This window comes from Nycticebus coucang, chromosome 17 (genome assembly GCF_027406575.1).
Source record: "Nycticebus coucang isolate mNycCou1 chromosome 17, mNycCou1.pri, whole genome shotgun sequence".
Taxonomy (NCBI): Eukaryota; Metazoa; Chordata; class Mammalia; order Primates; family Lorisidae; genus Nycticebus; species Nycticebus coucang.
In genome coordinates this window covers 56,199,601-56,214,074 of record NC_069796.1, presented here as the reverse complement: position 1 = coordinate 56,214,074, position 14,474 = coordinate 56,199,601, and the positions used below count along the sequence as shown (strand labels likewise).

Here is a 14,474-nt window from a genome sequence, read left to right as displayed (position 1 = left end):
GAGTAACTTACCCCCTCTGCCTTTTCTGACATATCAAAATTAAGACGACTTTTAAAGCATTGGCTCTCTGTAACCTAGTTTCTAAAACATGTGACCATTTGCTCTATTTTATTTTATTGTCTCACTTTTGTCACCCTTGGTAGAGTGCTATGGCATCACAGCTCACAGCAACTTCAAACTCGTGGGCTTAAGTGATTCTCTTGCCTCAGCCTCCCAAGTAGCTGGGACTACAGGCACCTGACACAGTGCCCGGCTATTTTTAGAGATGGGGTCTTGCTCTGGCTCAGGCTGGTCTAGAACTCGTTAGTTCAGGCAATCCACCCACCTTGGCCTCGCAGAGTACTAGGATTACAGGCATGAGCCACCATGCCCAGCCTATTTGCTCTATTTTATATGACTGTCAGGTAGCAACGTGAGCTTTTTAAGTTCTTCCCCTAGCACAGTCCAGGAAAATGCTACAGAGGGAGGAAGCTTTCTGGGAATAGCAAAATAAAAATGGAGGCAAAAGTAGTACACCCTGAAGGATAGTGCCACTGGGTATATGATTTATAAAATGACTAAATCTAGAGCAATTTTAATTTACCTGCAACCAAAAAAAATTTCCAGAATGGTTTTTTACAATTTTATTTTTTCTGTAAATCAGCTTCCTTAACAAAGCAAGAAAACCTGTAAGTTTATACTATATGCAACAGAGACTCTTTCAAGCTTAACTGAGACAGTACTATTATAGGGATACATAAGAAATCTCAAGGTAACTGAAAATCTGCAGAATAAAAGGCTTTCCAGTTTTCTCTTTGCTACCAACTGATTTCCTCTATTAACCCTACTTGAATATGGCCCATAATGCCTGCCACAGCTCTTGGATCTACTCGTGTCTGTCATGCTTTTCTTCTGTATTCCTGAGTCTGAGGTTTAACCACGGAGAACCTAATATAGCCCAGCCCATCTTTTCACAAACTGGGCCACAAGCCTGGAGTGGCTGGCCTGTATGGGGTTTAAGTTACAGTAGGTAGGGCTGTAGTTGGGGTTCCATGTAATAAAATGATTTCTTGGTCTCCAAGGTTAGAATTCTCCCCCCAAAAGACACTTAGAAAATATTTCTGGCTCAGCGCCTGTAGCTCAAGCAGCTAAGGTGTCAGCCACATACACCTGAGCTGGCGGGTTCGAATCTAGCCCGGGCCTGCCAAACAACAATGATGGCTGCAACCAAAAAATAGCCGGGCATTGTGGTAGGCTCCTGTAGTTCCAGCTACTTGGGAGGCAGAGGCAGGAGAATCGCTTGAGCCCAAGAGTTAGAGGTTGTTGTGAGCTATGATGCCATGGCACTCTACCCAGGGCAACAGCTTGAGGCTCTGCCTCAAAGAAAAAAATGTTTCTAGGTCTCTCCAGTTTCGGTCTCTTACCCTGCCCAGGTGGGATCCATGGCGACTGCTCTTTCTCTCCACTTTTGGGGGCCCAGATGACTGGCACTGCCTCTTTTATCCTGTGACCCTATAGGCACTGGGAGGTCAGTAGGGAGGATGTTGGGACACTTTGTGAGAGAAGAAATGGCACAGACACCTTATCAAAAGTTCTTCAGGTTGAGGCTTCACTTTGGAAATTTTAAAAGAACATCTGCGCTCTTGTTCGTGACATTTTCAGTGCTGGACAGTCACAGGTGGCTCATGGCCACTGTACTGGTCATTTCAGCTCTAGAACTGGGTTGGACCCCATGGGAGAAACAGGGGCCTATTTTGCTGTTCCCTTCAACTGCACCTCCCACCTGCTCCTCTCTTGCCAAGGCACAACCAGCCAATTTGTGTTTTCTCACCTTTCCCAGTGTGAGCTCCACTTGGCTCTCATTTGTCAGCCACTGACACACCTTGGCTTCCCAAGCCCTCTGTCACTCCATCCCGGCCATCTCCCACATGGCCTTCCCGCTGTGGAGCCTGCTCAGGAGCTCACCACGGGGGCCATCTCCTGCAGGTCCTGCTCTGGGACAGACTCAATAATAATGAAAGTGTGAAACTACACCTAAACACCAACACTTGCTGAGCACATGAGGCAGCCTAACCCTAACCATATGCATAAAGGTGCATCATCTTATTCAGTCCTTCTGACCATTGGAGGGCTGAAATCATTTTGCACATAAGGGCTGACCCTCATGAATACGACCCATGAACACTGACAGGGCCAGCCTGTGTTCAAGGTTGTGGTTGGAGCTTCAGGGTCACTTGGGCAAAAGGCCTGGAGATGTTCTAGAGGGTTGAGCCAGGTTGAGAAAGAGTTCCTCCATTTTACTCACAAGGGGATCCTAGTGGGTTCCCTGAAACATGCCCACATGTCGCTTATGTACCACCACTCCTCACCACCTCCCAACCTGCGGGAACCAGTCATTGCACTTGCAGGGAGGAGGCACAGGTGGGGGCCACCTGCTGCTCCACCTTGAGACCAACAACATCTGGCCTGCCCTGCAAAAGCAGCCAGAGGCTGCTGGGGGGCAGACTCATCCTACACTCTTGCATCCCACCCCCCTGTGAGCCTGCATGCGCAATGAACCTCTGAGTTGGGTTCCAGCAGCAAAAGGTGCTGGCCGGTGTGAGAGGTATACTGGGCTGGAAGGCTGGAGAGCTCCTCTCCCAGGAGCACCAAACAGGGAGAGCACCTCTGTCCTGCCTGAGGAACCCCTCTCTGGGTGACTCTGGTGTGAAATTTAGCCTTTTACCCCTGCCCCTTTCCTGTTAACCAGCCCTGGCGCTTGTTCCCCTCCAGTGGGGAGGGAGGGGATGGCTTTGCCACCAGACTACAAGGGCAGCCTTGGACAGACAGACCACCAGAATTCATGCCCAGATTGCAACTGTTTCTTTAGTTTCTCTTTATATCTCTCTGAATTTTCAGAGTCTAGTCCTCCCTACCTTAATTTTTTGACTAAGGGGAAATGGAAGGGAGTTTTGGTGATTTTTGAGACAGTCTTGCAGTCTAGACCTGGCGCCTAGAGGCCATGGGGAAAGGAGAGAATGTCCAAGCCTTAGGTCTCCCAGAGCAGTGTGATTGTGGATGGCCAGGGATGGGAAACTGTGACAATTTGGTAGTGGTGTGCATGTTGGGGAGAGGGAGCTGGAGGGGAGCGGTCTACAGCCTGGGCTCACACTTCCAACCTGTGGAGGAATGAGGAGCCTGGAGGGAGGACGAGGTCCCAGAAGGAGACTCGTCCCCACATGAAGGAGGGGCCCTCAGGTGAAAGAGAGGGTTCCACAGAGGAAGAAGGATCCCTAGTAAAGGAGAGAGGCCCCAGAAGATTGAGAAGTATCCTTAGTGAAGGAGAAAGGGTCCCTTGGGGATCCCTCTCTCTCCCCACAGCTGGTGATCTCAGGGAAGCCCCAGGCACTGTGCTCACAAGAGGAAGTTGCTATCTGCCCATTGGAGGCCAATGATAACAGAAATGCTCTGAGCCAAAAAGTTTTAAAGAATGGGAAGACTTTATTCTTATCTGCCCTGTTATATACAAATAATGAGTGCTTATTTATTTTAAATTGGAAAAGAAAAAAGTGGCAAGAAGAGAAAGAGGTGAGTCAGGGTCTCCAGGACTAGACAACTCTGCCTAGAATGATTTCTTTCTCGATTCTTCCTGAGCTTAGTTTTGAGGACTTGTGGTCACAAGGTGCATTCTGCTTTCTTTTTTTCTTTTACCTTTTTTTTTTAAAGAAAAAGTAATATTTACTTGCAATATAAACAGTCCTGTTGCTGGTTCGGGATATATATATATATGTATGGGTGTGTACATATATGTAGGGTCACACATGTTCCTTCGTAAGTCATAAAGCAGGGCGGCGCCTGTGGCTCAGTGAGTAGGGCGCCGGCCCCATATGCTGAGGGTGGCGGGTTCAAACCCAGCCCCGGCCAAACTGCAACAAAAAAATAGCCAGGCGTTGTGGCGGGCGCCTGTAGTCCCAGCTACTCAGGAGGCTGAGGCAAGAGAATCACGTAAGCCCAAGAGTTAGAGGTTGCTGTGAGCCATGTGACGCCACGGCACTCTACCCAAGGGCGGTACAGTGAGACTCTGTCTCTACAAAAAAAAAAAATGGGCGGCACCTGTGGCTCAAGGAGTAGGGTGCCGGTCCCATATGCTGGAGGTGGCGGGTTCAAACCCAGCCCCGGCCAAAAAAAAAAAAAAAAAAATTATTCACGTAAGTCATAAAGCAAAACTGACCACTCTAGCATACCCTCCTTTATACAAATCTGGTGCTTCTGAGTTTTTCTTTTTAAAAATAAAAGAGAGAAAGAACCATGTAAAAAAAAAAAGAAGAAGAAGAAAATGTTTCTAGATCACCCTGCTTGTCCCCCTTCACATGTTTTAAATTGGGCAAGCAATTTAAGGGTTTGGTGGCTACAGAAGCAAAGATGAGTATATTGGAGAACTGTTCTCTAGACAGCACTTTTCCTGTGTAACAGTTCCTCTTTTTTGTTGTTGGGATCCAGGGCCAGAGACTAGTGTTTTGTCTTCTTGAGCTACTGTCCAGACATCTGGAGGAAAAGCAGCTTTCAGAGGGCAAAAGCTCCTCCTCTTATCACTCTTGGACTGCAGGCACTGAAGGGCCCTTCGTGGAGAGGGTGACCACAGTGTGGAAGAGTGTCTTCAGCCTTGACACCCCAGAGCAGTATCAGGCAGCCTTCCAGAAACTGCAGCATATCAAGTATCCATCTGCTACCAATAACACACCATCCAAACAGGTACCCCATCAGAAAATAAGTACTCATCAAGCGTAATTAGCACATCATCACATTTTATTTTTGCTTTGTAGCATGTTCTGGTGTTATATATTCATTGGAGGTTTGTTTTGACTTTTATTTGGGGGGGTTAATATAAAAACTATATAATAATAAGGGCAGCGCATGTGGCTCAGAGGAGTAGGGCGCTGGCCCCATATACCAGAGGTGGCAGGTTCAAACCCAGCTCTGGCCAAAAACTAAAAAAAAAAACAGTAAAATTGAAGTTTCTCTTGTTTCCTTCCTCAATTTTGTTCCCTTTCCCTAGCTCACCAAAAACAACTCCTGTGTCATATTATTTTGCAGCTTGCTTATTTTAGTGGCTACTGTTTGTAAAATGTATCCCTGATGAGACAGAGATTAAGTTGATCTATTTTAACTGCCCTTTTCACTTTAAGTACATCTCAGTTTGCTTCTTGTTTTAAAGTGAGGGGACATTGTTATATTTCTGAGAAATGAGACTTGTCAAACAGTACATTTTGGAAAATAGTCTTACAGTTTCTTATAAAGATAAACATACACATGACCCAGCAATCCCACTACCTAGATATTTCACTCAAAGAAATGAAACTGGGCACCTGTGGCTCAAGCGGCTAAGGCGCCAGCCACATACATCTGAGCTGGCGGGTTCGAATCCAGCCCGGGCCCACCAAACAACAATGACGGCTGCAACCAAAAAATAGCCGGGTGTTGTGGTGGTGCCTGTAGTCCCAGCTACTTGGGAGGCGGAGGCAGGAGAATTTGAGCCCAGGAGTTGGAGGTTGCTGTGAACTGTGATGCCATGGCCCTCTACCTAAGGTGACAGTTTGAGGCTCTGTCTCAAAAAAAAAAAAAAAAATTATGCTCAGTGAGAGAACCAAGATAACAAAAGATGACATACTCTATGGTTCCATTTATATGAACTCTGGAAAAGACAAAATTAAAGAGAAAAAAATGATCAGGGTGAGATGAAGGGATTGCCTACAAAGGAACATATGGGGTCACATGTGTTCTATATGTATGTTTTTGTTTTTGTTTTGAGATAGAGTTACACTCTATCACCCTGGGTAGAGTGCCATGGCATCATAGCTCACAGCAACCTTAAACTCTTGGGCTTGAGCAATTTTCTTGCCTGAGACTTCTGAATAGCTGGAACTATACACACTCACCACAACAGCTAGTTTGTTTGTTTGTTTGTTTGTTTTTTGAGCCAGAGCCTCAAGTTGTTGCCATGGCATCACAGCTCACAGCAACCTCCAACTCCTGGGCTCAAGCGATTCTCTTGCCTCCACCTCCTAAGTAGCTTGGACTACAGGCGCCTGCCACAACGCCCGGCTATGTTTTGGTTACAGCCATCCTTGTTGTTGTTTGGCAGGCTTGGGCTGGATTCGAACCTGCCAGCTCAGGTGTATGTGGCTGGCACCTTAGCCACTTGAGCCACAGGCGCAGAGCCTTTTTTTTTTTTTTTTTTTTTTTATTGCTCAGGCTGGTCTTGAACTCCTGAGCTCAAGTGATCCACCCGCCTTGGCCTCCCAGAGTGCTAGGATTACAGTTATGAGCCATAAAATGTTCTGTGCCTTGGATCAGCGCCTGTAGTCAGCATTTAGGGTGCCAGCTACATACCCCAGAACTGGCATGTTCAAACCCAGCCCAGGCCTGCCAAACAACAATGAGAACTACAACCAAAATGAGCTGGACATTGTGGTAGGTGCCTGTATTCCCTGCTACTTGGGAGACTGCGGCACCCTACAGAGGGCAACACAGTGAGACTGTCTCAAAAAATAAATAAGTAAGGGTGGCGCCTGTGGCTCAGTCGGTAAGGCGCCGGCCCCATATGCCGAAGATGGCGGGTTCAAACCCGGCCCCGGCCAAACTGCAACCAAAAAATAGCCGGGCGTTGTGGCAGGCGCCTGTAGTCCCAGCTACTAGGGAGGCTGAGGCAAGAGAATTGCTTAAGCCCAGGAGTTGGAGGTTGCTGTGAGCTGTGTGAGGCCACGGCACTCTACCGAGGGCCATAAAGTGAGACTCTGTCTCTACAAAAAAATAAATAAATAAGTAAATAAATGTTCTATGTCTTGATTTTATATATTTGTCAAAACTATCAAACTGTAGACCTAAATTATTAATTTTATCTTAATTATACTTCACATTTCGGTTTGTTTTTGTTTTATGGGTTTTTTTTTGTAGAGATAGTCTCACTTTATTGCCCTCGGTAGAGTGCCGTGGCATCCCTCTGCTCACAGCAACCTCTAACTCCTGGGCTTAAGCGGTTCTCCTGCTTCAGCCTCCCGAGTAGCTGGGACTACAGGCACCTGCCACAACACCCGGCTATTTTTTTGTTGCAGTTTGGTTGGAGCCAGGTTTTAACCCGCCACCCTCGGTATATGGGGCCTGCGCCCTACCCACTGAGCCACAGGCTCTGCCCATACACACTTTTTTAAATCATACGTTTTAGTTGCAGAAACTCACTTTTTGTTTTATCAAATGCAAACGTCAAGGCATTTTCTCAGAGTGAATAGACCGGTGTGTTGCCGTGCAGCTAGATGAGTTCCTAATGAGGAAGCAAAACTGAAGACATAGGATGACACTTTATGGTGTGAATGTTGTATACTTGTTTCCAAGGGCAATTAATGGGATCAGTGTAGCATCATCCTTGGTGCCTGCTGTGGGTGGATGTTTAACTGAGACTTGCTCCTTTCTCCAGCTCCTGCTTCACATTTGCCATGACTTGACCTTGGCAGTGCTGAGCCAACAGGTAGCCTCCTGGGACAAGGCTGTGCAAGCGCTGCTTCGGGCTGTTGTTCGGAGCTATGACTCAGGGAACTTCACCATCATGCAGGAAGTGCACTCAGCCTTTCTCCCTAAAGGTAAATGATCTGTGCCTCTGCCTGGGGCACACTCACTAGTGGACAGTGGGACTATGAATGGTGTGGCACAGGGGGTGCCTAGTTTATGAAAAGGTGGAGATTGGCCAGTTATGTCATTTTAGTAAAAAGTCTGAATCCTCTTGCCCAAGCTTTTAAGAAGTGAGCCAGAATTACTGTAGTGTTTCCATTTACCTGACTGTACCCACCTTCTTGCCTCCTACACACTTACACAGTGTAAGAGAGAAAGAAATAGGAATGTAGTCACAAGCTAGCAAGAGCAGAAAAGCACAGCAAAAAGGTGATTCCTTAAGCTACATGGCTAGACTCTGAACTAAATAATTTTGATTTTTCAAAGACAGTGTAATCTTACCTCAGTGTGGCGCCAGAGTATTCAAAGATGAATGGAATACTTCTACTATCATTCTTTGAATAGTTTCTGGCCCATAGCAGGACATGGTCTCAAGTCAGGAAATGTTTTAGCTACAAACAGCTTTTGGCAAAAAGCATGTGATGCCATGGATCACATTGCTGTTTTTCTTGGGGTCTGCCTCTTAAGTGATAGCAAATAGAACATGAGGGCAAGAATCCAAATTTCTGAGACATAAAGAAATGTACAATTTCCTTTTCTTCTACTTCAAGGGTGCGACCACCTAAGAGAGAAGTTGGGTGACCATCAGTCCCCCGCCACACCGGCTTTCAAAAGTCTGGAGGCCTTTTTTATTTATGGGCATCTATATGAGTTCTGGTGGTCTCTGTCCAGGCCCTTCCCCAAATCCAGTGTCTGGGTAAGAGCTAGTCACAGAAGAACACTTTCAGTGGAGCAGAGTCAGCAGTTCGACAGTGCCAGCACTGAAGAAAATGACCCTGAAGCTGCTTCTTGGCCAGAGCCAAGCAGGCCTCCAGAACTAAACTTGAGGCTTACAGAAGAAAGTCAGCGAATGCTGAGTACTTGTAAGGAACTCTTTTCTGAAAAACATGCCAGTCTCCAAAGCTCACAGAGAACTATTGCTGAAGTCCAAGAGACATTGGCAGAAATGATCCGCCAACACCAGAAGAGTCAACTCTGTAAGCCGACGGTGAATGGTCTAGATAAGAACGAACCTGAACAGGAAGCAGAGCAGTCCCTCTCTGGTCAGAGCCAGTGGTAAGTACTGTGGCAAGTAGAGGATGAAATGAAAATGTCCTGCTCAACTCTCATGGAATTAGGTCAAAATAAATACATGAAGCTGTCGATCAGGTGTCACTTGGAAGCAGCATAATACGAGGATTAGAACACAGGCTTTGGGGTCAGATGTGGGTTCTAATCCTGGCCTTGCTGAGTGACCTCAGGCAAGTTTCTTAATGTCTCTGAGCTTTAGTTTCCTCATAGTGGTTTTAGAAATTAAACAAAATCACATATATTGTTAGTAACAATTATATCATAAACTCCTACCGTTGTGCCCTAAGTAGCTTCTCAAAAAAATCAGTCATGTAAAATGTGGAGCTGCTTTATTATATCATTAATGAAAACATTATTTTTTTATTGTTCTTTACTATTACAAAAAAAAACACACACACAAAAAGAGTAGTGTACAAAACTGCTGAACTGAGAAAATCCCAAGTGATCAGAATGTTACCACTTATATTGAAAATGGGCCAGGTAGAGAAAAGGAGCCAGTGGCCAATCAATAATAGAGCTAGACTTGCATTATTACAGGGCACTGTCTTGGGAGGCTGGCTGTGATTAACAATTATTGCTTGTTTGTTTTTTTTGGTGGTGGTGTTTTTTGAGACAGAGTCTCACTTTGTCACCCTCAGTAAAGTGCTGTGTTGTCACAGCTCCCAGCAACCTCAAACTCTTGGGCTTAAGCAATTCTCTTGCCTCAGCCTACCAAGTAGCTGGGACTACAGGTGCCTGCCACAACGCCTGGCTATTTTTTAGAGCGGGGTCTCACTCTTGGCTCAAGGGATCTGTCTGCCTTGGCCTCCCGGAGTGCTAGGATTACAGGTGTGAGGCACCACACCCGGCCTGTTTGGTTGTTTTGATGATTTTCTTTTACCTTGAGTATGTCCCCTTGCACAAGACCTAGAACACAGTAACTAGTATGATCAGTAAATGTAAAGTTATTTTTACTAATTTAAAAAGTTAGAACTAAAAAAAATAATAAAAAATTAGAACTAAGAAGCTTTGAAGCCCTCATTTTTAGTCCTCTAACAATATTCCCATTGAAATTATGAGTCACACTCTAAGCAGCTTTTTGGGTTTGCTTTCTATACCAAGAAAAATGCTAAAGAGGGGGTGGCGCCTATGGCTCAGCGGAGTAGGGCAGCAGCCCCATATGCCGGAGGTGGCGGGTTCAAACCCAGCTGCAGCCAAAAACTGCAAAAGAAAAGTGCTAAAGAGTTCTGTAACCCTTTAGATCATAGGACCTTTTTGAGAAGCTTAAAACACTCTGCCCCCAAAAGTTTGCATCCCCAGATCCCCCTGGCTCTATTTGACCATTCCTCACAGAGTTTCACACAACCTGCACTGGCTGAAGTCAAATTCCCTAAAGGTTCTAAATTTTCTCTGTGATTATGTGTCTAAGGAGTTTGGAAAATAGTGAGGAATAATACTGTATCCTGAAAACTTTGTATCACATCACATTAAATTGCCTTCTCTTGATCTTTATATTTAAAGACTGGAGGTGACAAAGGAATTTTATTTATAAAATGAGATATTAAGTTATCTAGGAATAATAACAAACAGACTGATTCAAAAATGGAAAAAGATAGCCTGGTGTTGTGGCAGGCGTCTGAGTCCCAACTACTTGGGAGGCTGAGGCAAGAGAATTGCTTAAGCCCAAGAGTTTGAAGTTGCTGTGAGCGGTGATGGTACAGCACTCTACCAAGGGTGGCATAATAAGACTGTGTCTCAAAAAAAAAAAAAAATGAGCAAAGAACTTGAATAGATATCTCTCTCCAAGAGTCGATAAGCACATGGAAAGATGCTCAATATCACTGAACATTAGGGAAATGCAAATCAAAACTACATTAAAATTACCACCTCATACCTATTGGATTGTCCACTATCAAAAAAAAAAAAAAAAACAGCTGGAGATACAGTGGCTCATCCCTATAATGCTAATGCTTTGGGAAGCTGAGGTGTAGGATCATTTGAGGCCAGGAGTAAAATGGTGGTTGCCAGAGGCTGGAGGGAGGCAGAATAGGAAGTTATTGTTTAGTAGTTATAAAAATAGCATTTTGGCTCAGCACCTGTAACTCAAGCAGCTAAGGTGCCAGCCACATACAATAGCTGCCAGGTTCGAATCCAGCCCTGGCCCGCCAAAGGACAATGACAACTGCAACCAAAAAATAGCCAGGTGTTGTAGAAGGCTCCTGTAGTCCCAGCTACTTGGGAGGCTGAGGCAAGAGAATTGCTTAAGCCCAAGAGTTTGAAGTTGCTGTGAGCTGTGACACCACAGCACTCTACCGAGAGCAACAACTTAAGACTCTCAAAAAAAAAAAAAAAAAAGCATTTCAGTTTTACAGAGTGAAAAGAGTTCTGGAGATGAGTGGTGGCAATTGTCACACAATATTATGACTGTATTTAATCCACTGTTTGTTTTTGAGACAGAGTCTCACTATGTCACCCTTGGTAGAGTGCTGTGGCATCACAGCTCACAGCAACCTCAAACTATGGGGCTTAAGTGATGCTCTTGCCTTAGCCTACCAAGTAACTGGGACTATAGGCACCCGCCACAGTGCCCAGCTATTTTTTGTTATAGTTGTCATTGTTGCTTTAGCAGGCCCAGGCCAGGTTTGAAACCACTAACCTCAGTGTATGTGGCCAGTGCCCTACCCACTGAGCTATGGGCACTGCCTGAACTGTATATTTAAAAATGATTAAGGCAGCGCCTGTAGCTCAGTAGGTAGGGCGCTGGCCCCATATACCGAAGGTGGCGGGTTAGAACCAGGCCCTGGCCAAACCGCAACAAAAAAATAGCCAGGCATTGTGGCGGGTGCTGTAGTCCCAGCTATTCGGGAGGCTGAGGTAGAAGAATCGCCTAAGCCCAGGAGTTGGAGGTTGCTGTGAGCTATGACGTTACAGCACTCTGCCAAAGGCAATAAAATGAGACTGTCTCTAGGGGAAAAAAAAAATGATTAAGATGCTGAGTTTTACATTGTTACCTGGGGCAAGACATAAGACTTGTACCTTTTTTTTTTAACTAGTAAAGAAGAAAAACATGAGTCAATTTCTCTGCCTGAATTAACCAAAAGGCTTACAGAAGCAAATGAGAGAATGGCTAAGTTTCCTGAGAGTATTAAGGTAAGATTTATAGCAGCTCATTTGGTGAAACATGACTTTTTTGTGTTATCACTTGAATGTATCACATTCTTAAAAGTTCATCTATTTCTCTATTCAGTTTCTAAATCTCAACCCATTTGCTTATGCTTAGAAATTTAGAAACCAGTTACCTTTGGCTAAGCTAGATTGTTTTGTGAGAGAATTGTTGATCACACAAGCAATTTTATACCTCAGTCTTCAAAAAACCCAAACAAATTTAATAGTTGGGAGATAAAAGTAAAAATTCAAACTGGTATTTCACAGCTTACAGATGGAGAGGTCTAATTGGCTGTGGTCCCAGTATTAATAGAAGCATCATTATTTGGGTTGATTTGAATGGGGCTCTGGAAGAAGATTGTATCATTTGGAAAGGACAACCCAGAAGCGATCATAGTTTTGAGTATCATTTCTGATGACCAACAAGAAAAGACATTGACAGATGGCGCCTGTGGCTCAGAGAAGCAGGGCGCTGGCCCCATATGCTGGAGGTGGCGGTTCAAACCCAGCCCCGGCCAAAACTGCAAAAAAAAAAAAAAAAAGACAAGACATTGCCTTAGAACAGAACTGGCTCAGCTGTGTCTGAGACATGTGAGCAGATGAGTCTGAGTTACTGGTTCCTTCTGTGCAGGCGTTTGTGGCTTTTGCAAATCCTTCCTTATTCATCCTTATATCATCTTTCAGGCCTGGCCCTTCCCTGATGTACTAGAGTGCTGCCTCGTCCTGCTTCACATCAAGTCCCAGTATCCTGACTTTGTGACCCAGGAAATGCAGCAACAAGCCCAAGAGCTCCTTCAGAAATATGGCAACACTAAAGCTTACCAAAGACATCGCCAGCCCTTCTGCAGGTGAACTTTCAAGGACCTTGAAGAAACTGTGCCAGATTCTAAACATTTAACACCTTTCACCTTTGCAGTTACCTCACCAGACATTCACTCTGGTCTCTGGATGTTTTTTACAGTTATCCAAAATAATAGAAATGAGGGTTAAGTACAAATTAACTCTGTCTGCCCTTAGACACCATGGAATCTAACTTTGGACTCAGTTGTGGTTTTCTACTGGAAGAGATCATGAAGAGCCAGCAGTAGTTATTCAGAACTAACACGCACAGAGTGGTTGGTTCTCTCTAGAGCCTTAGGCAGGTTTCACCCAAAGAGTGGAGCTTTTGTAATTACCCAAAGTGTTATGTTCTTACAAATACTTCGCCTGATTATAGACATGTCATTCTTGAGTTAGAGTTTCTGCATTTCATGATTATTAGATAGGTTTTTTAAATTATTTTTGTTAACCTAAGTGCTCCGTCTTATTTTTCAAAGATTGAAGTTTGAATGTGAAGTAGGCCTTACCCATCATGTTGAATCTTTATGTTGTCTGAACTTAGGTTGAAACTTTGGTCTTATTGTTTTATGTAATTGCTTATTTGGACCAATCACTTACTAAAAACTTTAGAACAAATAGCTGATCCACGTACATGTTTTCCCTTCATTTTCCCTTTTTATAAGAAATGATTGATAGCAAAAAAGTAACTTTGGACAAAACTACTGTTTCAGTGGTTCTTAAAGATACAGACATTCTTTGAAGAAAAAATGCATATTCCTAATTTTGCATTTATGACTTTTGGATTATTGGGCTTCAGCTTTAGCACAATAGGACCCTAAATACTATTTAATTCTAAGTCCTTATTCTCCTTTGGTTATTTAAATAGTGGAATAATGTCAAGAAAAAATGTTTCAGCTTGGCGCCTGTGGCTCAAGTGGCTAGGGCGTCAGCCACATACACCTGAGCTGGCGGGTTCGAATGCAGCCCAGGCCCGCCAAACAACAGTGACAGCTGGAACCAAAAAATAGCTGGACGTTGTGGCGGGCGCCTGTAGTCCCAGCTACTTGGGAGGAGGAGACAGGAGACTCACTTGAGCCCAGGAGTTTGAGGTTGCTGTGAGCTATGATGCCGCGGCACTCTACCCAGGGCAATAGCTTGAGGCTCTGTCTCGAAAAAAAAAAAAAGAAAGAAAGAAAAAAATGTTTCTATCATATCCAATTTGCTAGACAAGAAAATCATAGTCCAGGCTCGGTGCCTGTGGCTAGGGCACCAGCCGCATACACCAGAGCTTGGCAGGTTCAAATCCAGCCCAGGCCTGCCAAACCACAATGACAACTACAACCAAGAGGTAGCCGGGCATTGTGGCAAGCGCCTGTAGTCCAAGCTGCTTGGGAGGCTGAAGCAGGAGAATCGCTTAAGCCCAAGAGTTTGAAGTTGCTGTGAGCTGTGATGCCAGGGCACTCTACCCAAGGCGACAGCTTGAGACTCTGTCTTAAAAAATAAAAGGAAAAGAAAAAGAAAATCATGGTCTAGGATAAAGGTAGAAGGGTGCGCTTCTTCAGATAATTGAGCTATTTTCTTTTCTTTTTTTTTTTTTTTTTGAGACAGAGCCGCAAGCTGTTTCCCTGGGTAGAGTGCTATGGCATCATAGCTCACAGCAACCTCAAACTCCTGGGCTCAAGCGAGTCTCCTGTCTCCACCTCCCAAGTAGCTGGGACTACAGGCACCCGCCACAACGCCCGGCTATTTTTTGGTTGCAG

The 14,474-nt window shown here is 44.8% G+C and overlaps 1 protein-coding gene across 2 annotated transcripts in view; it reads left to right on the top strand.

Annotated features, from left to right (window-relative positions):
- The window catches only part of GEMIN5 (gem nuclear organelle associated protein 5), a 68,564-nt gene extending 54,290 nt beyond the window's left edge, over positions 1-14,274 (top strand). Inside the window, exons 24-28 of one of the 2 annotated variants that reach the window (XM_053567099.1) lie at positions 4,459-4,710; positions 7,430-7,592; positions 8,232-8,736; positions 11,784-11,880; positions 12,580-14,274. In XM_053567099.1, the coding sequence (XP_053423074.1) occupies positions 4,459-4,710; positions 7,430-7,592; positions 8,232-8,736; positions 11,784-11,880; positions 12,580-12,747 (1,185 nt within the window). In that variant the 3' untranslated portion in view covers positions 12,748-14,274. The remainder of the gene's footprint in view (positions 1-4,458; positions 4,711-7,429; positions 7,593-8,231; positions 8,737-11,783; positions 11,881-12,579) is intronic. The other variant, XM_053567100.1, reaches the window with a different exon arrangement.
- Positions 14,275-14,474: the final 200 nt, after the last annotated feature.